The sequence below is a fragment of the Callorhinus ursinus genome, unplaced genomic scaffold (assembly GCF_003265705.2).
Source record: "Callorhinus ursinus isolate GAN/ISIS: 27379988/994484 unplaced genomic scaffold, GSC_fseal_2.0 scaffold4, whole genome shotgun sequence".
Taxonomy (NCBI): domain Eukaryota; kingdom Metazoa; phylum Chordata; class Mammalia; order Carnivora; family Otariidae; genus Callorhinus; species Callorhinus ursinus.
Genome location: NW_027397066.1, coordinates 129,205,472 through 129,229,185, shown reverse-complemented (window position 1 = coordinate 129,229,185; position 23,714 = coordinate 129,205,472). Strand labels below are relative to the sequence as shown.

The 23,714-nt window shown below is 43.1% G+C and overlaps 1 protein-coding gene and 1 long non-coding RNA gene across 5 annotated transcripts in view; one reads left to right on the top strand and one right to left on the bottom strand.

Moving 5' to 3' along the window:
- Positions 1–6,906: 6,906 nt before the first annotated feature.
- Positions 6,907–13,364, bottom strand: LOC141372524 (uncharacterized). 2 transcript variants are annotated; one of them, XR_012377797.1, is made up of 4 exons: positions 13,236–13,364; positions 12,543–12,679; positions 7,998–8,207; positions 6,907–7,885 (listed from the first exon to the last, which is right to left on the bottom strand). It is a non-coding gene; the product is annotated as an uncharacterized lncRNA (long non-coding RNA). The 2 variants fall into 2 exon arrangements; XR_012377796.1 differs by having other exon boundaries at positions 13,231–13,359.
- A 199-nt stretch (positions 13,365–13,563) lies between these two features.
- Positions 13,564–23,714, top strand: part of RNF175 (ring finger protein 175) — a 46,279-nt gene continuing 36,128 nt past the window's right edge. For 2 of the 3 annotated variants that reach the window (XM_073892384.1, XM_025873925.2), the window contains exons 1-2: positions 13,564–13,691; positions 22,319–22,356. In XM_073892384.1, coding sequence (XP_073748485.1) covers positions 13,626–13,691; positions 22,319–22,356 — 104 coding nt within the window. In that variant the 5' untranslated portion in view covers positions 13,564–13,625. Of the gene's footprint in view, positions 13,692–13,735; positions 13,829–22,318; positions 22,357–23,714 lie in introns of those variants that run through there. The other variant, XM_073892385.1, reaches the window with a different exon arrangement.

Sequence of the window (23,714 nt, the reverse complement as noted above, 5' to 3'; positions counted from 1 at the left end):
TGAAGGAATAGACATATAGATCAATAAAACAGAGTAGAGAACCCAGAAATGAACCCATACAAATCTGACCAATTAATTTTTTATAAAGATGTAAATGTAATACAATGGAGTAGGGATAGCATTTTCAGCAAATGGTGCTAGAGCAAGTGGATATCCCACTGGCAAAAAAGTAATAATCTAAACCCCACATTGTATACAAAAATTAACTCAAAATAGATCATGAACTTAAATGTAAAGCATAAAACCATAAAATTTTTAGAAAAAAACAGAAGATAAATTTATTGTTTCAAGACCTAATACTTGGCAAAGAGTTCTTAAATTTGGTACCAAAAGCATAATCCATAAAAGGGAAAACTGATAAAATAAGCCTCTTCAAAATTTAAAAATTTAACTGTCCAAAAGATCTTGTTAAAAGTACATCAAATCATGACATCGTACACTTCAATATCTTACAATCTGTCAATTCTACCTCAGTAAAGCTGAGGGGAAAAAAGAACCTGTTAATGGAATGAAATGACAAATTACAAATTAGAGAAAACACTTGCAAACCACATATTTAACAAAGGATTTGTATCTAGAATATATAAAGAACTGTCAAAACTCAACAGTAAAAAATCACAGTGCACTTAGAAAATGAGTAAAAGACATGAACAGACATTTGGTAGAAGAGGATATACATAAGGTTTTGATGAAGTCCACATGGGCATGGGAGGAGGGAGTGGTAGTCACAGCCCAGATGCTTGGCACCCAGGTCCTATGCAGCAAAGGAGACTTCCTTGTAGTATCTAATTCCATGGTGGGCAAAACACTGTGCTCAGGATGCCAATAAAGCAGGGGTTCCAAAAACGGAAAAGGGAGAAAAGCATTTGATTTTGATATATGTTTTAAAGCATTAAAATAGTTAACATAGGGGAAAACCAGGTCATTGTATACTTACTTACACCTTTTAAAATAAGAAGGAAAATTAAGAGGTGGTATGGGGAGGTCATAATACTTTCTTTTAGTCTTTAGTACTTTTCACAAGCTTAACACTCACTAGCTACTGAAATTGAAAGGGGAGAGGTTCTGAGTGTAGCATGGTCCCTATCATATTTCCTGGCCTAACGCCATTAAACTCTTGTCCAATAAAGGATTGGAATGTGCAAAAATAATAACAATAATAATAATAATCTAATGTGATACAAGGCTAGAAAAGAAAAATTAAACTGAAAACCACCCCCAAGCCAATAAAGTTACCCCCTGCCCAGAAGAGCTAGACCACCACCATAAATCCTGAACTTTTTATGTTACAAGAAAGAGTTATCTTGGCAAAGGAGAAGGTGGGAGAGATGTGCAGAGAGGCGGCAAAGTGGAGAAACTGAAAATCCAACAGTAATAGAGACCCCAATGCCCCACTTTCAATTATAGATTGAACAAATACTCAGAAGGTCAAGAAGGAACTAGATTTGAAAAACACTAAAGCCAACTATACTTAACAGACATCTATAGAACATCCCACCAAACAACAGCAGAATTCACATTTTTCTCAAGTTGTTACATAAATGGCCCAAAGATGGACCCTGTATATTGGCCCTTATGTCATTTACTTTTACACAGCAAATTGGTACCATTAGCTCAAAGCCAAACTCAAATTCTTACATATCCAAAATCATCATATTTTTAGCCATTTAGAACTCACGTGCTTTGCATACCCTGCAAAACTGCGCCAAATATCCACTAGCCATAGATAAGACAAACCTTGTAGTCATAAAAGACCCCAAACCCCTGTTGCCCTTTGGTGCGCTCTGACTCTGATCCTCCCCATCCTGCCACTGAATGACACCATCTAGACACATAAGCCCCTCTCCATTCCCCTCTTCCCTGGCAGTTGCCTTTCCCTCTTCCCCTGTTAGCCTCCTGCTGGGAAGGACCTTCCCCTCTCCTGCAACCCCAGCAAAACATGGCCCTATAATATTACTGTGCAGTACTACCTTCTCACGTTCCTGTCTTTCCTTGATCAGCCCTAAAATCCTTAACCTCAACACACGAGTGCACAGGGAACATTCTCCAGGGCAGGCCATATGTTAGGCTATATAACAAGCCTCAATACATTTAAAAGGACCCAAATCATGCAAAGTATGTTCTCCAACAATAATGGAATAGAACTAGAAAAAAATCACAGAAGGAAACTTGGGAAATTCACAAATATGTGGAAGTTAAACAACACCTTCCTAAATGTGTTTGAAATTTAGGTGAATGAAAACGAAAACTCAATGTACCAAAAAGGAATAGACGCAGCTAAAGCAACGCTCAGAGGTAAACAGCTGTAAATGCTCCAGTAAAAAAGGAGAAAGATTTCAAATCAATAACTTAACTTTCTGTCTTAAAAAACAAGAACCAACTCAGCCCAAATACAGATTAGAGCAGAAATAGATAAAGCTGAGCACAGTCAAACAATAGAGAAAATAAAAGTTGACTGTTTAAAAAGATCACCAAAATTGGGGCACCTGCGTGGCTCAGTCAGTTAAGCATCTGATTTTGGCTCAGGTCATGATCTCAGCGTCCTGGTACTGAGCCCTGCATCAGGTTCCATGCTCAGCTCAGTGGGGAGTCTCCTTCTCCCTCTGCCCCTCCCCCTGCTCATGCTCTTACACTCTCTCTCTCTCAAATAAAATCTTTTTTAAAAAATCACCAAAACTGACAAAAATTTAGCTAGACTGACCAAAACAAAAAAATATCTAAATTACTAAAACCAGGAATGAAAGAGGGATATTACTACCAAACTCACAGAAGTAAAAAGGATCATAAGGGAATACTATGAACAGTTTTATGCCAACAAGTTAGGCAACCCAAACAAAATTGGTAAATTCTTAGAAAGACACCAAATTCCAAAGCTGACTCAAGAGCAAATAGATAATCTAAATAGACCTGTAACAAGTAAAGTGATTGAATTATTAATCAAAAAATATCCCACAAAGAAAAGCTCCAGCCCAGAGGGTTTCACTGGTGAATTCTAACAAATATTTAAAAAATTAATATCAGTCATTCACAAATTCATCCAAAAAAAAATAGAAGAGAAGGAAACATTTCCCAATTCATTCTATGAGGCCAATATTACCCTAATTACTGCAACCAGACAACACAAGAAATCACAAGAAAAGACTACAGGCCAATATACTTTATGAATACAGATGCAAAAATGCTCAGCAATCCAGCAGCATATTAAAAGAATTATACACCATGACCAAGTGGGACTCATCCCAGGAATGCTGGCATGGTTTAACGTATGAAAATCAGTCTATGTAAAACACTATATTAATAGAACAAAGCACAAAAACCACACGATTATATCAATAGATACAGAAAAGCATTTGAGAAAGCCTAAGGAAAAACATGGTTGGGGGAGGGGGGGAGAGTGAAGGAGGGAGGAGGGGAGAATGACGGGAAGGAAACAGGAAAGGAGGGAATGGGAAGGAGGGGAAGGGAGAGGAGGGGAGAGACAGAAAGGGAGAGAGAGCACAAGAATCCAGATTGGAAAGGAAGAAGTAAGCAACTACCTCTATTTATAGATGACATGATCCTGCACATAGAAAATCCTAAGGAATCCACTAAAAAACTATTAGAACTAATAAATGAGTTCAACATGACTACAGGATCCAAGATCAACATACAAAATAAACTATGTCTATACTCTAGCATTGAACAAATTAAAAAATAAAATTAAGACAATGATTCCATTTAGAATTAAAAAAATAAAATACTCAGGAATAAATTTAACAGATGCAGTGTAAGGTATGTACACTGAAAGTTACAAAACATCACTGAAAGAAGATAAGAACTAACTAAATTTAAAAAAATCCCATGTTCATGAATTGGAAGACTTAATATTATTAATATGGCAATACTGGGGCACCTGGGTGGCTCAGTCCTTAAGCGTCTGCCTTCAGCTCAGGTCGTGATCCCAGGGTCCGGGGATCGAGCCCTGCATCAGGCTCCCTGCTCAGCGGGAAGCCTGCTTCTCCCTCTCCTGCTCCCCCTGCTTGTGTTCCCTCTCTCGTTGTCTCTCTCTCTGTCAAATAAATAAATTAAAAAATTAAAAATCTAAAACAAAAGGCAATATTACCCCCAAATTGGTTTATAGATTCAATACAATCCCTATCAATATTCCAGCTGTCTTTTTTGCAGAAATTGACAAGCTAACTCTAAAATTCTTATGAAAATACAAGGCACTAAAAATAGCTAAAATAATCTTGGGAAATAAAAACAAAGTTGGAAGATTTTCATTTCCCATTTTCAAAACTTAATACAAGGCCACAGTAATCAAGAACAGTGTAGTACTAGCACAAGGATAGACAGACACACCAATCAAAGGAATAGAATTGAGAGTCCAGAAATAAACCATTATATTTATGCAATTGATTTATGACAAGGGTGGCCAAGATAACAATTCAATGGGGAAAGAACAGTCTTTTTAACAAATGATGCCGGGACAACTAGATATCAACATACAAAAGAATGAAGTTGGACCTCTACCTCACACCACATACACAAATTAACTCAAAACAGATGAAAGACCTCAAGGTAAGAACTAAAACTATAAAACTCTTGGGGAAAAAGAACATAGCAGTAAATCTCTACTGCCTAAGATTAGGTGATGGTTTTTTTAGATATGATACCAAAAGCACACATACAAAAGAAAAAATAGATACATTTAGGACTTTTGTGCTTCAAAGCATACCATCAAGAAATAAATAAAAAGGAAATCCACAGAATGGGAGGAAATCTTTGCAAATCATATAGCTGATAAAGAACTGGTATCCAGAATATACAAAGAACTCTTAAAACTCAACAATAAGAAGACTAGTGACCCAATTTTAAAATGGGCAAAGGATCTAGACATTTCTTCAAAGAAGATATACAAATGGCCAATCTTTTCATCACGTGAAAAGATGTTCAACATTGTTAGTCATTATAGGGAATATAAATCAAAATCACAATGAGATACCACTTCACACCAACTAGAATGGCTACAATCAACTAGTCAGATAATGACAACTGTCGGTAAGGATGTGGAAAAACCAGAACCCTCATACATTGCTGGTGGGGTTGTAAAATGGTATAGCTAATTTGGAAAACAGTTTGGCAGTGCCTCAAAATCTTCAACATAGGGTTACCATATGACCCAGCAGCTGTATTCCTAAATATATACTCAAAGAGAATTGAGAACATATATTTACAAAAATATTTTTATATGAACTTCCATAGCAGCATTATTCATAATAGGCAAAAAAGTAGAAACAACCCAAAAGCCCACCAGTTGATGAGGAGATGGACAAAATGTGGTATAACCATCTCAAAGAGTATTATTCAGTCATAATAAGGAATGAAGTACCAGTACATAGTACAACATAGATCAACCCCGAAAACGTTACACTAAGGGAAAGAAGCCAGGCACAAAGACCACGTATTGTATGATTCCATTTATATGAAACATTCACAACAAGCAAATCTACACAAAGAAATTAGTGGTTGCTAGGGGATGAAGGAAGGAGGAAATGGGGAGTGACTACTAATGAATACAAGTTTCTTTTTGGGGGGATGAAAATGTTCTGGAATTAGATAGCAGTGGTAGTTGCATTGTTTTGTGAATATACTAAAAGCCACTGAATCATATGCTTTGATTCATGCTGAATTGTATGGTATGTGAATTATATCTCAAGTCCCAAGGCTTAAGGTGACACATGAATGGGTTATAATTGAGACTTGAAGCCAAATTTGTTCGATTATAAATCCTGTTGTCTTAATTGCCAACTACATTCGTGGACCTCCTTCTTTTCTCACATTACAGGCTTTCTGGAAACGGTTACTCACTCCTCTAGAGTTCACCACTGTCAGACACCAAATCTCTCTTTCACCTTAACTTTGTTCTCGAGTCAGTTTGTCTCTAACTGTAGACAGCTCTGCCTGCGTGGCCTAGAGATGCCTCAAAAGCAACCCATGTTAAACCAAATTTAACTTCACCTTCCACGACCTTATCTCCCTTTGATGAATCCTCTTACCAGTGGTATTCTTCATGGGCTGGTGTCCCTGCCAGTCCTCAGGCCGTTTAGAAAGCAAAGAGGATTAACCTACCCCAAGCCCAGTAAATGATCAGGCTTTTCATGCTTGAGTTACGAGCTCTGACTATTCTCTTTGATGATTCTTCACCTGAATGACGTATTACCAAGAGATTTTTCATTTGCATTTCACTATTAATAAAGCCTTAAATGTATACTTCAAATATGAACATAATAGCAACTAAGGGGAAAAAATTAAGACCCTCTCTCCCAAAAACTCTAGAGAGAGCCAGTAGTACAATACAGTACCCCGGCTCAAGTCTCGCAGTGAACTGAAACCACACAATGTACTTCTCCATGTTTCTAATAGGATAAAACTTTGAGTTGTTCACTTAAAGTCATCCCCAAAACTATGGCCACTTTGATGGATAGTTCTAAGATTCAGGAAAATCTTAAACTAGTCAAGTCTAGCTATTCCCTAAATTACCCTCTAACTACTGTATCCAGGATGACTTCTAAAATTTTCCTTCTTTGAGACCCAGCAAAATGTGTTTAGTGTACAAATTAAACATATATAACTTTATGCCAAAATATTAAATTTTATTCTTTTTTTAAGATTTATTTATTTTGAGAGAGAGAGAGAGAGAGAGAGAGAGAGAGAAAGAGAGCACAAGCAGGCGGGGCAGAGGGAGAGAGAGAAAGACTCTTAAGTAGACCCTGCCTTGAGCACGGAGCCTGACACAGGGCTCTATCCTACAAACCTGAGATCACGACCTGAGCCAAAGCCAAGAGTCGGATGCTTAGCCGACCATGCCACCCAGGTGCCCCAAAATATTAAATTTTAAAAAGTCATTAGACAACATGCCCAGCACAAAATTTTTATTTATAACCATTCGATAACTTGGAATAATTGCAAAGAAAAAGTGAAATCAACAACAAACAACCCAAAACACAGATATTCCATTTTGCTGATATTCTAAAATAAAGTAAATATGTGTTTTATTTCCATGCACGCACTATTTCAACTAGTTATATAAAGTGTCAGGATTACTGCATTTATAGAATAAATTGGAAAAAGCAACTCATCTCCAACTCTCTTGTGTGGTACATATTCTTAGCAGTTATGTGGCTAGACACGAATAGTTATGTTCATTCAGTACAAGACTAAGATAACAGGTAGAAGGGAGCAGACTCAGGCCTTACCCTTTACACTGCTTTCCTTCTCCCAACCACATCTCAGCATCTCTAAGCGTTGGCAAAAGTGGGTCCCCGTTCTGATTAACAATGACGCATTATAAAATAAATAGTAGTAGATGCACATCTGGACTGCATGGAATTATGTTAAGGGCACAATTTAGGCCTCTTTTTGTATTTTAAGTGTATATCCATATTAATGTGCAGAGGTCTCAGTGGTCCTGTTATGGGTAGACAGCAAAAGGCTGTGGCCGCGGTAACAACAGCCCCTCCTTCCTGGAGGGACATCTGTAGGCAACAGGCTAAGGGAATCCACCTGCCCTCACCCTCCTTCCTAAGCCAGGAAGAGGCCTGGGGCACAAGCAGCATCACCTGGAAATGGGACCGCACCACCAATTCTATCTGGCCCCAGGCCAGGCACTGTGCTAGATACAGTGGTGGGTAAAAGATGACTAGAACAGAGTCTCTGCTCTCCCCATATTTGCAATTGGTGGCTCCTACCAGCACGTAGAACACAAGGCAGTGTGGAATAGAGGCAAATGTAAAAGCTGTGGAGCACAGGGTTGAAAGAAATGTATTCCCACTGGGGATCTGGGAGAGTCTGGTGGGAGAACAGAGCCGGTCAGGCTCTTAGATGGGGTGGGGTGGGATGACTTCTGCAGATTAAAATGAGAAAAGAAAGGGGCATTATTATAAGCAGACGTCATGGCTCAGAAGTGACCTTATTTGTCCTTAATTATAGAATGAAGATAATAATAGTACACCTACCTTGGAGGGTGGTTTGAGGATTGAATACAAAAAAAAGTAGCTGGCCTTAGCAGGCACTTTAAAAAGCTGTAGCTACTACCATGGGCAGGGAGGGTAGTAAAACCAGGAGTGCTCACTGGAAGGCTTTATACTCCAGCAAAAAATAACTGTGTCCTCTTGTCATTGCTTCTATGACTGATCTTGTTTCAAGCCCCCAAGTAGGACAAATATCTAAAGTCAAGAGAAACAAAGGAACATTAGTATTTTTTCTTCCACGAGAATGTGACTTTTGCAGAACACAGTTGTGTTGTGGTCTTGGCAATTAACCTGAGGTGTAGGAACCGGGATGGCAGGTCCTTGGTCTCAACTAGAAATGACAAATACAACTTCCACACCAGGACGGAGTTTCCCGGGGTCACCCCCGGTAAAGCCTCCCACCCAACCCAGCGATAAAGCAATTCACTTCTCCTGACTTAATGTCTTCATCTGTAAAACGTGGACAGTGATACCTGTCACTGGGGCTTATTCGGAGGATGAGATGACACCAGATACATAGCGTGCTAGGCCAGTGCCTGGCACATTGTGGGCGTTTCATAAATGGTAACCCTTTCTATAGTTAGCGCAGTAGAGACTGGCTTGCCGGGCACAAGCCGTCTGGCTTCTAACTTACTAAAGATGAGACTTCTTCAAAGAGACACCAGGAAAGGAAAACAAGGGGAGGGGAGGGCAAGGAGCCCCATCAAGGACTTAAATGCGGTTTTCCCTCCCACTGAGAGGGCCCCTGAACTCAATAAACGAGAATGACCCTAGCTGAACTTCCAAGCTGGGAAGTATAGTTGGTTTTTAAAAGCAGTTCTTTTTCAGGATCAATTGTTCAACAGAACTTTAAAGCTTGCCCTCAGAAGAGGCTCAGTCCTGAAACCTACAGGGAAAATCATGAAAAGCAGGAACGTGCCATCTCTCTACAGCGAGTGGGGCGTCCCACACATGCTGTTTGAACACAGTCATTCTGCTGCCTCCCCTATTCCAATTTAACCAGAAACCTGAGAACCTGGACTGAGCTCCAGCTAACATTATTTAAATGAACCGGCTGTTAACATGAACCTTAAACCACATGTCATTTGGTTGTGGGGCTGCCCTGGGCCAACAGACATTAATACAGAGGGTTCCCAGCTCACAAATGGATTGTGTCCCAAATATGCATTTGGAAGGCTGTGGTTTGAAAGGCAAAATGCACTTTCCCAAAGAAGCAACGTTGTAAATGGTGATTAGGGCCACACGCCAGCTCACAAAACTCCATGTAATCATAATATAGCTACTCTCTGTACATTTTAGCCCGAAAAAGAGTAGAGGTCAATAATATTACAATACTAATAACTAAAGAATGAGATCAACAGGGGTGCCTGGGTGCCTCAGTCGGTTAGGCGTCCAGCTTGTGATTTTGGCTCAGGTCAGGATCTCATGGGTGGTGAGATCAAGCCCCACCATGGGCTCCCCACTCAGTGGGGAGTTTGTTTGGGATTCTCCCTCTGCCCCTCCCCTGACTCGTGTGCATGTGCTTGCTCTCTCTCTCTCTCAAATAAATAAATCTTAAAAAAAAAAAAAAAAGACTGAAATAAGCAATAAAGTTGAGTATCTTTCATTTGTCCTGAGTGGTAATCTTTAAGCACACGTAGGTTTAATGAATGGAGGATGAAAATGTCTGTTCAGTGAGGCTGAGAGGCCAGGGAACAATGGGATGGTAGTCAGGACCCCCAGCAGTTGGGAATTAGACTAGCTTGCACGATTTCTACCAATTCTAAGAGGCTAGCGGCTGCACCTGAAGGCCAACCTAGCACCCAGCGTGGGGGCGGTGGGTAGAGGGTGGAGGATGACTGAAAAAGTTAGCCGGAGTATTTCTATGCAGCCATTTCATCAGCCACAGTAGGACCTAGCTTCCGTGTCCCTCTCCTTTTAGACATGATTACTCCCATTTACGACCCAGTCTGCCCCTGACCCCAAGGATCACAGAAGTGCGGAACATTTGGTGCCTGTTTCACACTGATTTCTGAGATCAGACGAGCTCTCTCGGATACTAACATCGCCTGGATGGTTTTAATTTGACACCCCCACCCCCATTTAGACGGCCTCTACTACTGCCATCCCCTTCAAGGAGGGGAGGCCCCACAGTTGTTTGGACTCTCTTCCTCTACCACCCTGCTCCATGTGACCAATACCGCACCTGGTTAGAGACATTCAAAATCACCCATTCTAGCAGTGAGGTTAAGGATCAAATATAAATATTTTATCTGTAAATATGAAAAAGACATGAGAAAAGAGAAAAGGAGTAACTTGAAAAAGACCATTTGTAAGGCAATAGAGAGGACTTCTGTAAGATCTACCATTAGGTGGCACCATCAGCCCAGGGCAGTTGGGTTGTCCTGCGAAGAACAGCAGAAAAGGGAAACATTAATGAGTGCTGGTCACGAAGTGGGTAGGAAGGCTGAAAGCAGCCACTTTGCAATAAGTAATTTAACATACACAAGGCGTTCCTGTGAAGTGCATTCTAGATTAACTCACATATACATAAATGCAATAACTAATTCCCTTAAAATTACAAAATGTCTCATAATTTTATTTCTTAAAATTGGTTTATATCCCTTGCCTAAATTCTACTGATTTAACTTTTTAAAAATTAATTTTTAACAGTTATGGTTTTTCCCAGCACTAATTCTTTGACAGCTAGATATAGGCAAATACATTCTCTTGGTGCATGGCTTGCTTTTTTTTTAAGATTTTATTTATTTATTTATTTGTTTGTTTGTTTATTTATTTATTTATCAGAGAGAGACAGAATGAGCACAAGCAGGGGGAGCAGCAGAGGCAGAGGGAGAATCAGTTTCCCTGCTGAGCAAGGAGCGTGGACGTGGGACTCCATCCCAGGACCCTGGGATCATGACCTGAGCCGAAGGCAGACCATTAACCGATTGAGCCACCCAGGTGTCCTGGCTTGCTTCTTTTCAATGACAATTTTTTATTGTACAGAAGTTTAAAATTTTAACATAGACTAATTTACCAATCTTTTCCATTATGATTTGTTCCTTTTCAGTTTTGTCTAATATATTTTTCACCATCTTGAGATGATAATGATATTCATTTAAATTGTCTTCTTCAAGTTTTGCTTTTTAAATCACCTGTTTTGTTTTGATATGGCAAGCTAATTACTAAATAGTCCCTGTATCCCTGATGATTTGTCTCCCCTGTCCTAAAACTAGCTTCCTGTAAATCCATGTGTCTATTTGGGGGGCTTTCTATTCTGTTCCATGGGTCTATTTCTCTATTCCTGCACCAAATAGCCTACTTAATTTTCTAACTATTCTTGAATCCACCTTGTTTTTCAAACACCTTTATGACATTAGCTCATTTCTTTCATTACATCATTACAATCATCTCAGGGCTCTAGATCAAGACACGACAGGAGGATACATGAGCTATGGCTAATATGCTAAAGAAATTAGCGCTAAACGACAGGAAGGCTGTTGATTTATTTCAGGATTTATGACACTCAGTTGCCAAGCATTTGATTTGGGAAACAAATTTGCAAAGTAATTAACTTTGGTTGGGTAAACCACTCCAGAAAGCAATGGTTACCTTTCTGGGAAACAAGGTATTAGTTCTATATCTGGAAATGAGTCAGGAAAGGAAACAGGTTTAATACAGTAGAGCAAGTCCATCACTAACAATGGGGAAGAAATGAACTTTTTGAGTTTTATTCCCTGCTGACTATTGAGCTGAAATCAGAAGGAAGATGACTCCCTTTGTGCTCACAGGTGTCTCCAGTGAAATATGTAGACATTTCTGGTGTCAATCAACCAGGGAAGAGAATCTCATATCAGGGAGTCAGAACTTATATAATAATAATAGGCCAGAATTTTATAGGATAGGGAAATTCTATTTCTACCCCGACATTTGTGTGTTGGGGGGGTACCTGACTTAGAGGAATCCAGATGAATTTGAGGACATCCTAGACTGGAGGAAAAAAAAATGGCCTTTGCCACATGAAGACAGGCCAAGAGCTAGGTAGGAAGGCAACATGTCCAAATGAATTCATTATCTTTGTTCCCAGAAATCCGCTGCTCTTTCAGTGTTCCCACTCTCAGCACCCAAGCTGCTCAAGCCACATGACTGAGAGCCGTCCTTGAGGATCAGTAAGTCTTACAGATTCTATCACCTAGATCTCTTGGCTCCATCCACGTCTCTCCATCTCTCCTCCACCCCATCCCTGCACATACTCACATAACACCACCAAGGCCATTGCCATCTTTAACTGGAACTACAGCAATAGCTTTCTGACTGGTCCCCCTGACTTGAACCATAGGTGAGTCCTCCTGCCCACCCTTGAAGCCAAAAGGCACATTCCCACTGCACCACCTACCAGCTTTGAAACTTGGACAAACTTCTGCACCTCTCTGTAATTCAATGTCCTCCTGTAAAATGGAGAGAATAACACCACCTACCTGGTAGCCTTGTTGTGAAAACTGAATGAGTTAACACAGAGTAAAGTACTTGGAAGAGGAAGGCACTTACCACAGTTAATTGTCCTGAATGTTTGTCTCTACACCCTGCTGGACCATAAGTTCTACAATGGCAGGGATGTGTCCATCTCTTCATCAGTCTCCACTGGTAGCTCCTTGCAGGTGTTGAAAACTATGAGTCACCACAAACTGGAAGGGAGCGAGCCATATTTTATAAGTCAGACTATATACTTATGTGTTCCCTTTTTGTCTATTTCCCTACCAGTGCATTTCTAAAGGCTTCGCCAAATGCCCCAGCCTGTTCCCTGCCATAAATCCATACTGGGTCTACAGCTGAGGGGAAGGAGAATTCCCCCTGAAGGTGGAGGGGACAAAGGCAAGTTGTGGGTGATTTCCCAGGGGAAGTGCAGGCACAGAGCCGCACAGAGGCCCAGAGGGTCTGCCTTCTCTCCCCACAGGGTTTCTCCCCTTTGTCATCTTTGGAGGGGCCAAGTGAGACTTCATCAGGGACCTGTCCAGTATATTAAAACTGCAGACAACAGGGAAGGAGGGGCGCTGGGCCCAGGAACAGGTACGCAACTGGAGATGAAACCGAAGTTCAGTGTCCCAGTTTTGGACGGCCACCTGAACTCCCGTCTTCGGATAAAGGCTTCTGAAGGAAAGAGCCAAGAGAAAACGACCCCTCGCTCCCTCTCTCCTCTCCATTTCTCACTCTCGGTACTCCCCACATGTCTTCCCACCTTACTTCTGGGCGGCTCTCCGGCCCTGCCGCCTGGGACAAAACCGCCGGCAGGAGCCAGGCGCAGGACGCGGTAAGCGCCACGGTGGCCGACAACTGCGTGCCTGCAGAGGGAAAGATCCCCAAAGGCTCTCGGGGCAGTGACAGGGAGGAGGATCCGGAGCCCCCGCCTCTGCGGGCGGCGGGGCCGCGGGCGCGGGGCGGAGGGGCGGCGCTCCCGGAGGCGGTCTGCGCGCGCTACCGCAGGACCCGGGGCGGGGCCGCCGCAGGCACAGTTCGCCCCCGGCGCTCGCGGGGCAGGGCGCCCCCTCCCCGCCCGGGGGCCTCCCAGAGACCCTCCCCTGTCCGCGCGGCGCGAGGGACTGCGCGGCCGAGGGCGGGCGCCGCGGCGGAGGCATGGCCGCGGGGGCCGCGGTGCGCAAGGCGGCGCCGGTGCAGGAGGCGCCTCCCCAGCACAAGCAGGTACCGGGCGCGGGGCGCAGGCCGGGGGACACGCGGCTAGAGTCCCGAGGCTCACGCGGGGGCTGGGTGGCCGCACGGACGGGCCTCCGAGTCCCCCGCCCTGGCGCAGGATGGAGGGGCGATGACCTTTCTGGAAGGTGCTCGTTGCTTCGCCTCAGCCTACCCTACCCCAGGGAAGACGAACCCCTCTCCATTTCCCTCTTTCCCTCTCCCTCTTCTGCCCCTTCTCCCCTTTCTCCTCCCCTACCCCTTCCTTCTTCCAGCTTCCCTCCCCCACGTGTCCTCCTGAAGGACTCTTACCGACTCATCCCTGTCCATTCCCTGTCCTCCGTACTGGCTGCCCCTCTCTCCTTGCTCCCTGGCAGAAGCCCCAGGGCCCAGGTGAAGGCCGTGGGCATTAGACGAGGACAGCTGAAGGGTGCCGGGTGTACATCAGGCTTGACTTTACAGTTCTCACAGGGCAGCGTGCATCACAATCATTCTGAAGGCTGGTTAAAAAGCAGGTAGACAGTGGGGCTCTGCCCCCAGCCAGGGTTTCTAATTCCTGACATCAGGGATAGTGCCTGACTATCTATTTGCAAGTCTGACTAGTTACCAGGAGGTGCTGATGCTCAAGCTTTGAGAACCTCTGGGCTAGCACTTTCCTCCTCCCAGACTCTCCCCCCAATGCCCTTTGGTGATTTCAAATCCAAGTCATTAATATTTGTCATTTATAGACGATTCGTAGGCCATGATCACATACTAGGAACTGTGCTACTCATGGGTAAAGGGGCAGTTAGAGGTATCCTCTGGGAGTTCACATCCTGGGAAGAAAGTATAACAAGGATAAAATAACTCACAGAGGGTAGGAAGAGATGTCCCCAAAGAGGTTTGGGTGAAGTTTTGTAGGATTTCTAGGAGCAAGGAATTGCTTCTGACAGGGAGGGTGGGCAAGGCTGTTTGGAGGCTGGGGGTGTGGCATGGCTATTGTGAGCTGGACCTCAGAGGGTGGATGAGATTCCATGTGGCCGTGAGGGGAAATGAGAATTCTCCATGGAGGAAACAGGAATACCAAATCACTTGGGGTGAAAAAAATTGTTGGGGGGTGGTCGTGGATAGTCACTATGACCCTGGCAGAAATCCAGGGTTCATGAAGGCTTATAGGAAGGGAGAGCTGAGTTATGACAAATCTTGTAACACACTATGCAGTGGGGATCTATTCTCTAAAATGGGGAAGCTATAAGGGAACTCCATGACTTACTTGCTGGTTTCAGACCCAGATCAGATCATTCACAGCGGGTTATGGATGAAGAAGTCTGCAAGCTGGGAAGGGCAGAAGACTGGCACCTTCTGCAGCTGATGTTTGCTGTCCCTTAAGGCTGCCATCACTGCCTTGCCCACTGCCCTCAGAAGACGTGGTCCCCTGTTAACTCTTCCCCAGGAGGAACTCACAGCTTTTCCCTTAATCCCCCATAGCAGAGCCATGTGGTCCAGGGACCAACAGCCAAGGTGTCACCTGGAAGCCAATTGGAAATGCAGAGTCTCAGTCCCCCACCCCAAACCTATTGGCTTAAAATCTGCATTTTAACCAAACCCCTGGGTGACTGCACATCAAAGTTTGAGAAGTGCTAGTTTAAAACGGACTTTATAAGAGCTGAGGATAATAAAAGAAAAACAGATATGGTTACTGACCACCCCAACCCCGTAAGCATTTACTGACCACCCTGTATATTACAGCACCCTCTGACTCTAAACCTTACCCTATTTTATTTTCATTCATCATCCTTATTACCCCCTGAAGCATGGCTAGTTGTATATTTGTTTTTCTGAGAACCTCCATCACCTTGGAAGCTCCAGCAAAGCAAGCACTTGATCTGCTTTGCAGGCTACTGTATTTCCAGAACCCAGCACAGAGCCTGGCATATGGCAGGGCCTCAGGAAATGTTTATTGGACAAATCAGTGAATGAATAATAAACATAACAACCTCATGATCTGGGACTCTAGTCTGCCCAGCTCCCTGTGTTACCTCTTTATGACAAACACCATCTCCCTGTTCCCCACTCTCCTCCCCAGCTATCTCCCCTGTGGTCTTGCGAGCCAGCTACACCCTATCTGCTCCTGAGACTCCTCAGAGTTGGGGTGCAAGAGAGCAGATAGCGGGGATTCAGCAGTTTGCTCTTCTGCTTGTCTGAGGCCTGCTTTTCAGCCTCTGATTTCCCCCAGAGGACCTACCTCTGCCCCAGCATTGTCCTCTGCCTTGAAGTAGGCCTGACATAACCCCTCCCTCCCCTTCCAGCCATGGAAGCTTTGTCCTCGCCCAGTGACATAGATTCCGTATCACTAAACACAGCCCTCCAAGCCTGACACATCCTTACCTCCCTCACATACGTCCCAGGGACACCAGTAGTTTGAGTTGAGTGTTCTGGTTTTGTCAGGCATTTTAGCAAGATTTTTCTAACAGGTGGATTTTTGTGAGGAAAGAGTTGAAAGTGGGGAAACCCATTTGGAGGCAGCAGCTGAGGTGAGAAATGGTGAGGCTGGTGCTGGGAGGGAGGCAGTTTTCAGATACAGTTGACCCTTGAACAACACGGGTTCGAACTGCACAGGTCCATGTATACATGGATTATTGACAGTGCAGTACTGTAAATGCATTTGCCTTATGATTTTCTTAACATTTTCTTTCCTCTAGCTGACTTTATTGTAGGAACGCAGTAATAATACATATAACCTACACAGTATGTGTTGATCAGCCGTTTATGTTATTGGGAAGGCTTCTAGTCCACAGCAGGCTATTAGTAGTTAAGCCTTGGGGAATCAAAAGTTATACCCCAATTTCTGACTGTATGGGGGCCTGGCACCCCTAGTCCCTGCATCATTCAGAGGTCAACTGTATATTGATTGAGTGTGTGATGTGCCAGACGGGGTATTCAGGGTGGGGTAAGACAAGTAATAAATCACCAGTGACTATGCTGTGTGGTAACAATGTTCAGTGGACAACGGATCTACTGCAGAGGCCTAACCCCAAAGGCTTCCTGGAGGGAGTAGAATCCAGGGCATCCCCAAAGCGTGTCTGGGGGTGGGGGAAGAGCATTCAGGGGAAGGAAGGCTCTGCTTGGCTGGAGCAGAGGGTGTGTAGGGGTTCTGGAGAGAAATGAAGCTGAAAAGGGCCACAGGAGCCGTGTTAGTGACAAGTGTAGCCACTTGGGTTTTGAGCAGGGGATCCAATGTGATCATTTTGCTTGTACCTGGATCACCCTCACTGCCTGAAGGGAGAAAAGGAGTGAAGGCAAGAGTCCCTCCGGGAAGAAGGGAACACTCTACACACCCGCTGGATCTCTCCGCAGGCTGAGGGAGGCTTTCCCTTGCCAAGCAGTCTAAAGGGTAACAGCCCCTCCCCGTGCTGGCTCTTCTTTACCACACGCTCGGTTTCATTTCTTCATAGAATTTACCACCTTAGGTCATCGTTTTCCTTACTTGTTTATTATCCGTACTTTCTCTAGAACACAAGGCTCAATTCATGAGAACAGGAACCTTGTCTGTCTGACCTTTATCATATGCCAGCTCTTAGCCCAGGGCCTGGCACCCAGGAGGTACTCAATAGGTATTTGTTCAATGAATGAAGAAAACGGTTGGCATAGAGGCCGTTGAGGTGGAAAGACGTGGGTGGCCAGGTACTTTCATAAGGTCAGCAGGAGGGTACTGGGTTGGAGGTGGAAGGCTAGGGTCAAGTGTGGTGCCCCATAGTTCTGTTTTGAATGATTGGATAGATGGGATGTGGAGCTCCTGAGTGAGAAGGGGAAACTGAAGTGGAAGCAGGTTGGGGGGAAATTAATATGTTCAGGTTGGGGCAGGTTGAGTTTGTGTGTCTGAGGGACATCCAAGTGGAGATCTGTAAAAGGCCCTTGGGTAGAAGAATCTGAAGCTCAAAAGTGAGATAAAACAGGAAGAGAGATAAATAGGAATGTGCTGCAGGGAAAAAAGACTTGGCGACTCAGAGACAAGGAAAAAGGAGAAGCGGAATCAAAATGACTTCTTCAACTGAGGGTTGGTGGAGTGGTGGGGGGTGGGAGGGACGGGGTGGCTGGGTGATAGACACTGGGGAGGGTATGGGCTACGGTGAGCGCTGTGAAGTGTGCAAGACTGTTGAATCGCAGACCTGTACCTCTGAAACAAATAATGCAACATATGTTAAGAAAAAATTTTATAAAAAATGAAACATGTTATTCCCCCCCCAAAAAATGACTTCTTCATTTAAGTGACATATGTTCATGCAGAATATAGTCAATATAGACAAGTATAAAAAAGGAGTAAATATTCCAATAGACATCAGCATTCATGGATCATTCCTGTTAGCACTTTGGTGACCATTCTGGACATCTTTCTTCTGGATGGTTCTTGATTCTATGTGACTCTATATTTACATTAATAGGTTTACATTATATAAAACTGTTTTTGAAGCATGCTTTTTCTCTTAACAATATGTCATGGAGATACTTCTATGTCAATAAATATAGATCTGCACAATCATTTTAAAGAGCCAGCAGATTTCCTGTTATAGATATATCATAACTCATTAACCGATCCCCCATGGGTTGACACATAGATTGTGGCCAATTTCTCAATATTATAAATAAAACTATGCAAACACCTGTGTGATCTTTCCCTGTGTATTTTTCTCTTCATTTCATGAGAGAATATTCCTAGACTATTCTACATAGGATAAACGAACACTTAAAATTTTGACATGCCTCGCCAAATTTCTGTCCAGAGAAACTGTCTTAATGTACACAATACATCTGAAGGGCATGAGAAGACCATTTTTCCTCATCAGCTCTGGCCACTAAAAATTGTTCCCCTTGTCATACTTTTAAGTGAAAATCATATCTTACTGTTATGGACATTTTTTTCCTTTTAATATTAATTTTTATTAAAATTATGTACATCCACATTTTAAGGAGTCAAATAGTTCTACAAGACTTAAAACAAACAAACAAACAAAAAAAAAACAGTGGGGCCCCATGACCTCTCCACCCTTTCCCATTCCTGATTTCCCACTCTCCAGAAGCAACAACATTCAGCTCTTCTCAGGAACCAGTGGTGGACCCTTCCCGGCAGGTGGCAGGCAGAGGTCCGCACAGAAGATTCCAGGGCTCAGAGGGCTTTATCCTTCCCAACCCCATGGATGGCCCTTCTCACCCTCAGCCCTGCGGGGGGGGGGGGGGCATCCAGAAGCAGGAGAATGCAGGGGCCACCTCCCAGCCCAGCCCATGTACCCCACCTCTCCATCCCCAGCCCACAGGCACCCTGGGTTCTCTACCCACAGTAATCAAGTGATTGTGCCTCATCCAGGGCTGGAGTGAATGGACAGCCACTGTACCTTTTCCTCTACCGTCTCTGCCTGCCTGCCCCTGGCCCAGCCAGCCACTTCACTGTCCCTAAGAGAAGGTGGGGCTGGGGGACGCTGGGGTCTAAAGATTCAACTAGCCCTCTCGATGGACCCCCTAAGGCTCTCCATGTGACCCCAACCTGGTTTCTGGTCCAACCAAATTCCCCAAAGTCCCACAAGTTTTCCACCATCCCTCTGGGCAAGGCTCTGACCCTGAGCTCCTCCTGGCTACCCACCCTCACCCTCAAAGTTCCAACTTTCATCCTGCCTAGAAAAAAAAAGTCTGTTGCTTTTTCTTTTACTTAATAATTTCTGATCTCTACCTCATACTTAAAAATACTTTGTCCACTACGTGATTATTAAAACATTTACCCATATTGTCTTCTAGTGCTTTTAAGACTTTCTTTTTTACATTTAAATATTTGATCCATCTGGAATTTATTTTGAGATGGGGTATGGATACAGCTCTGTATTTTTTTCCAAATGCCCATCCAGTTGTCTCAGCAACGTTTGTTGAACAATCCATTTTTTTTTTCTCACTGACTTGAAGTGACTCATTTATCATATGTACTTGGATCTGTTCCTGGACCCTGTGTTCTGTCCACTCATCTGTCTTCCTATTCCTGGGCCAGTAACACCTTCAGTTAATTTTGGTGGCTTTATTGTGTATTTCAGCATCTGGTAGGCCGCTTGTCCAGTATTTACTCTTCTCCTGAGTTTTCCTGGCTATCCTTATATGCTTATTTTTCCAGATGAATTTTAGTGTCATTTTAATTCCAAAATAAATCCTCGTAAGATATTAAGTGGGCTTGCATAATAACATACCAGAAAAAAATTGTCAAAAAGTAGACTCCACCCCAGGAAAAAAATATTGTACTATAGGGAACTATTACTAGAAAAGAGATATCTCTGAAAATATCTTCATCATCATCATCATTATATTCACTTTTTCCCTAGGAAATGAGAGTATTTTTCAGTACACTTGATCTAACAAAGTTCTTAACTTGTGTTTAGCAGAAAACTTTTCAACTCTAATTTCCACTCCCTAAGCTTTTCTGGTCTTCAGTAGAATAATGTATCATACTTCACTAAAAATGAATGACTTAGAATCTGGTGGATAGTTATACATTTAGACCCAGTGCTATATGACTAGTAAAAGGCAAAGGTAATTTTTCTTCTCAACTTAACTAAAAACTCAGTTCCCTTTTTTTTTTAAAGATTTTATTTATTTATTTGAGAGAGAGCATGACAGAGAGAGAGAGAGCACCAGCAGAAAGAGAGGCAGAGGGAGAGGGAGAAGCAGGCTTCCCGCGGAGCAGGGAGCCCGACGCGGGGCTCGATCCTAGGACCCCGGGATCATGACCTGAGCTGAAGGCAGACGCTTAACGACTGAGCCATCCAGGTGGGCCCTCAGTTCCCTTTTTTAAGTTGACTTTAATAAGAAGCACTGTGAACCCTATGATCCTGAATAGCAAAAAGAGAAGCAGCCGGGGAGTCCTATAGGTTATAACTCTTTTTTTTTTTTTAAGATTTTATTTATTTATTTGTCAGGAAGAAAGAGAGAATGAGAGAGCACAAGCAGGGGGAGCGGCAGGCAGAGGGAGAAGCAGGCTCCCCGCGGAGCAGGGACTCACATGTGGGGCTCGATCCCAGGACCCTGGGTCCACAACCTGAGTCCAAGGCAGCCGCCTAACCAACTGAGCCACCCAGGCACTCCTAGATTATAACTCTTAATTGAGTTAATTGGCCCTTGGATTAAGCACCAACAAAACTCTTATGTAGCATCTTATTTATACTCACAACATTCCCAGCAAGTTTAACAAGAGCAGCTATTCTATCAATCTCCAGTTTCTGATACGGGAACTGAGACAATCACAGGCTAGTGCTGTGCCCACAGTCACCCAAGCAACCATTAGCTCAATGTTCAGTGCCAGGTGGTGCTAAATGGATGCATGGTTCGGGGCTCTAAACCCATGCAATGTTTTTTTGACCCCGAAGCAGCAGTCCACAGAGAGGGAGGGACCTCTCAGACAGGTGGGGACTCCGGTACTACTACTCCCTAAGGGTGGCCCCTAAGGCTTTGCTCCCAGAAGGCAGCACTGGAGCCCAGCTGTTTGAATGTCGGGGACCACCTGATGGAATCATCCAGAAGCAGGGGAGCCATAGAGAAGCTACCGGCATCACTGGCTGCTTCACCCACTTCCCCTTTCCTGGCATTCTCTGGCAAGTCCTGGCACTGTGCAAATATTGCCTAAGCCTCTCCCTAGCAGTGTCATCTGAAGCTTTGTCCTCTCTTCTAAGGGAACCCCTCAAGCCTCTGGCAGAAGCACGGGTTTTATTATGGAACCTGGTTACCCTGAGTCAGAGAAACCTAGACTGAACTATGGATGGCACTGTTTTTTTCCCATCAGTCAAATTTGCTGGTGCCATTTGAAGAATACAGAAAAAACACCTAGTTAGGATCATATTTGTGTAACAAATGCTTTATTTGCCTTCCCTTCTTTGCCATCATTGGGGATTTTAGCTCTAAACATATAGGATGAGGGATTAAGCTCTCTGTGCTCTCCATGAAAATTATAAGATTATATCTTTTCAAGGATTGCCTTAAAGGTCTCAAATGACCAAATGTAGTGGATTAGCTGTGCTCAAGGGAAGGCAGCACGTGGCTACAATCTGTAGGTCATCCAAAAGCACTTCCTGGGGTGGGGTCTGTGCTCTCCAGCTCAGTCTGTAAGGGCAAAGCTGTAAATTAAATTAGCAGGAAAACACAAAAAAATGCTCCAAACAAGTAAAGCCTCTGGTCATCTCTATCTCTAAAACCTTGAACTTGCAGATATTTACTCACCGGCATCATTTAAAACACCAGCAAGAGATGTTTTTTAGGATTCCCATATCCTATCCCAAAAGCCAGGGTGACACTGCCTACTGGGAGGCCACTCTCTACAGTCTTCACTGAATTGCCAAATAAACTATGGGAATGGAGCCTCATCTGGTTCTCTGACTTAGGAGCAGAATCAAATATTTATTAATAGTAACCTGAATACTCTTGGGTGTGTGTGTGTGTGTGTGTGTGTGTGTGTGTGTTCTGTAAGCAAATATTCTACTAGGGCTTTTAATCCTAAGTTACTCTAGTACTAGGAAACATCACTATTTTTTATGGTTTGGGTTTCCCATGTAATGCTATAAAATACAAGCTGAAAAGAACAAAGAAATTTTGAGAAGGGCTCTTTTTGTTTTTGTTTTTTGTTTTTTTTTTTCCAGATCTCTCACACAAAGCTTTCTGCGGATGATGAGTGGAAGTAAGTGATGAGCCTTTTTTTTTTTACAGCTGTTACACTAAATATTACATTTCTACCTTAACAGTTTGAGAAATTAAATGAAACTATGATTTATTTGTAAATGTCTCAGGCTACAGAAGGCGGGCTAGCACAGCGTGCATGTGCACTGATAGCATGGGCCAAAACCAAAGGGGTTTCACCTGTTTCCTACAGTGTGCTTCACGCAGTCCCACAAAGCTAGATTTGGACGTCCCTTCAAAATAGGGCAGTGTCAAGTTAGTTTTTATTTTAGGCACAAGATACATCTGGTTTTCTTTATATGCTGTTTCCCCTGTGTTCTGGTACTTACTAGGGCTCTGTGGGCACCAAAAGAAATGAAACAAAAATGAAAAGTTCCTCCTTTTTTGCATTATGGTAATCAATTATGAATGTATTCCTAATCAAAATAGGAAATACTTATATTTACACACTACTTTATACTTTCCAAAGTACTTCCACATAGGCTAACCATTTGAGATATGTTTTCATTATATATATATATATATATATATATACACACACATATATATATACACAAAATAAATGAATGTCATAAAGCATATTTTGTTTTATATCTATGCAAGCCCTATTTTAGACTGATGATAAATTCACTTTTCTATCTACATGGCCTAAGTTGAAAGTCTATTCATTAAATAGAATATTAAATAGTTATTTTGGATTTGGGGCTGTAAAGGCTATAAGTGCTTGTGCCCTTTTATTTTTCTTCACTTCCCATTTCTTCAAAGGAACGAGTATGTTTTTTTTTTTTAAGATTTTATTTATTTATTCATGAGAGAGAGAGAGAGAGAGAGAGAGGCAGAGGGAGAAGCAGGCTCCCAAGGAGCAGGGAGCCCGATGCGGGACTCGATCCCAGGACCCTGGGATCATGACCTGAGCCGAAGGCAGATGCTTAACCCTCTGAGCCACCCAGGCGCCCCCACGAGTATGTTTTTTAACGAGCTTCTGAAAACCATTCTTGTCTCTTAAGCTCAGCTTCCAACGCAGAGACTATTAACAATGTAATTTTATTCAGGTTGCTTACCTGGTATGGACTTCAGCCTCTTCATTTGATAAATGTAGGGGTTTCAGTACATCTAATGTACCTCCCAGCATGAAGGTTCTAAGATTCCATCTCAAAGGTGAACTAAGGCAAGAGTATTTACTAGGCTCTGCAGGCTCATTTCTACACATTCTCCAGCAGGGGGCACCCTCAGTGCCCTTTTCAGAGGCACTTGGTACTTTACTCTTTAGTGTAGCTGTAGAAATTACCGGTAAAGGGGGAGAACCCAACCTGCGTACCCAATGAGTGCCTTTAAAAGGTCACAATCTTATGGCACAGA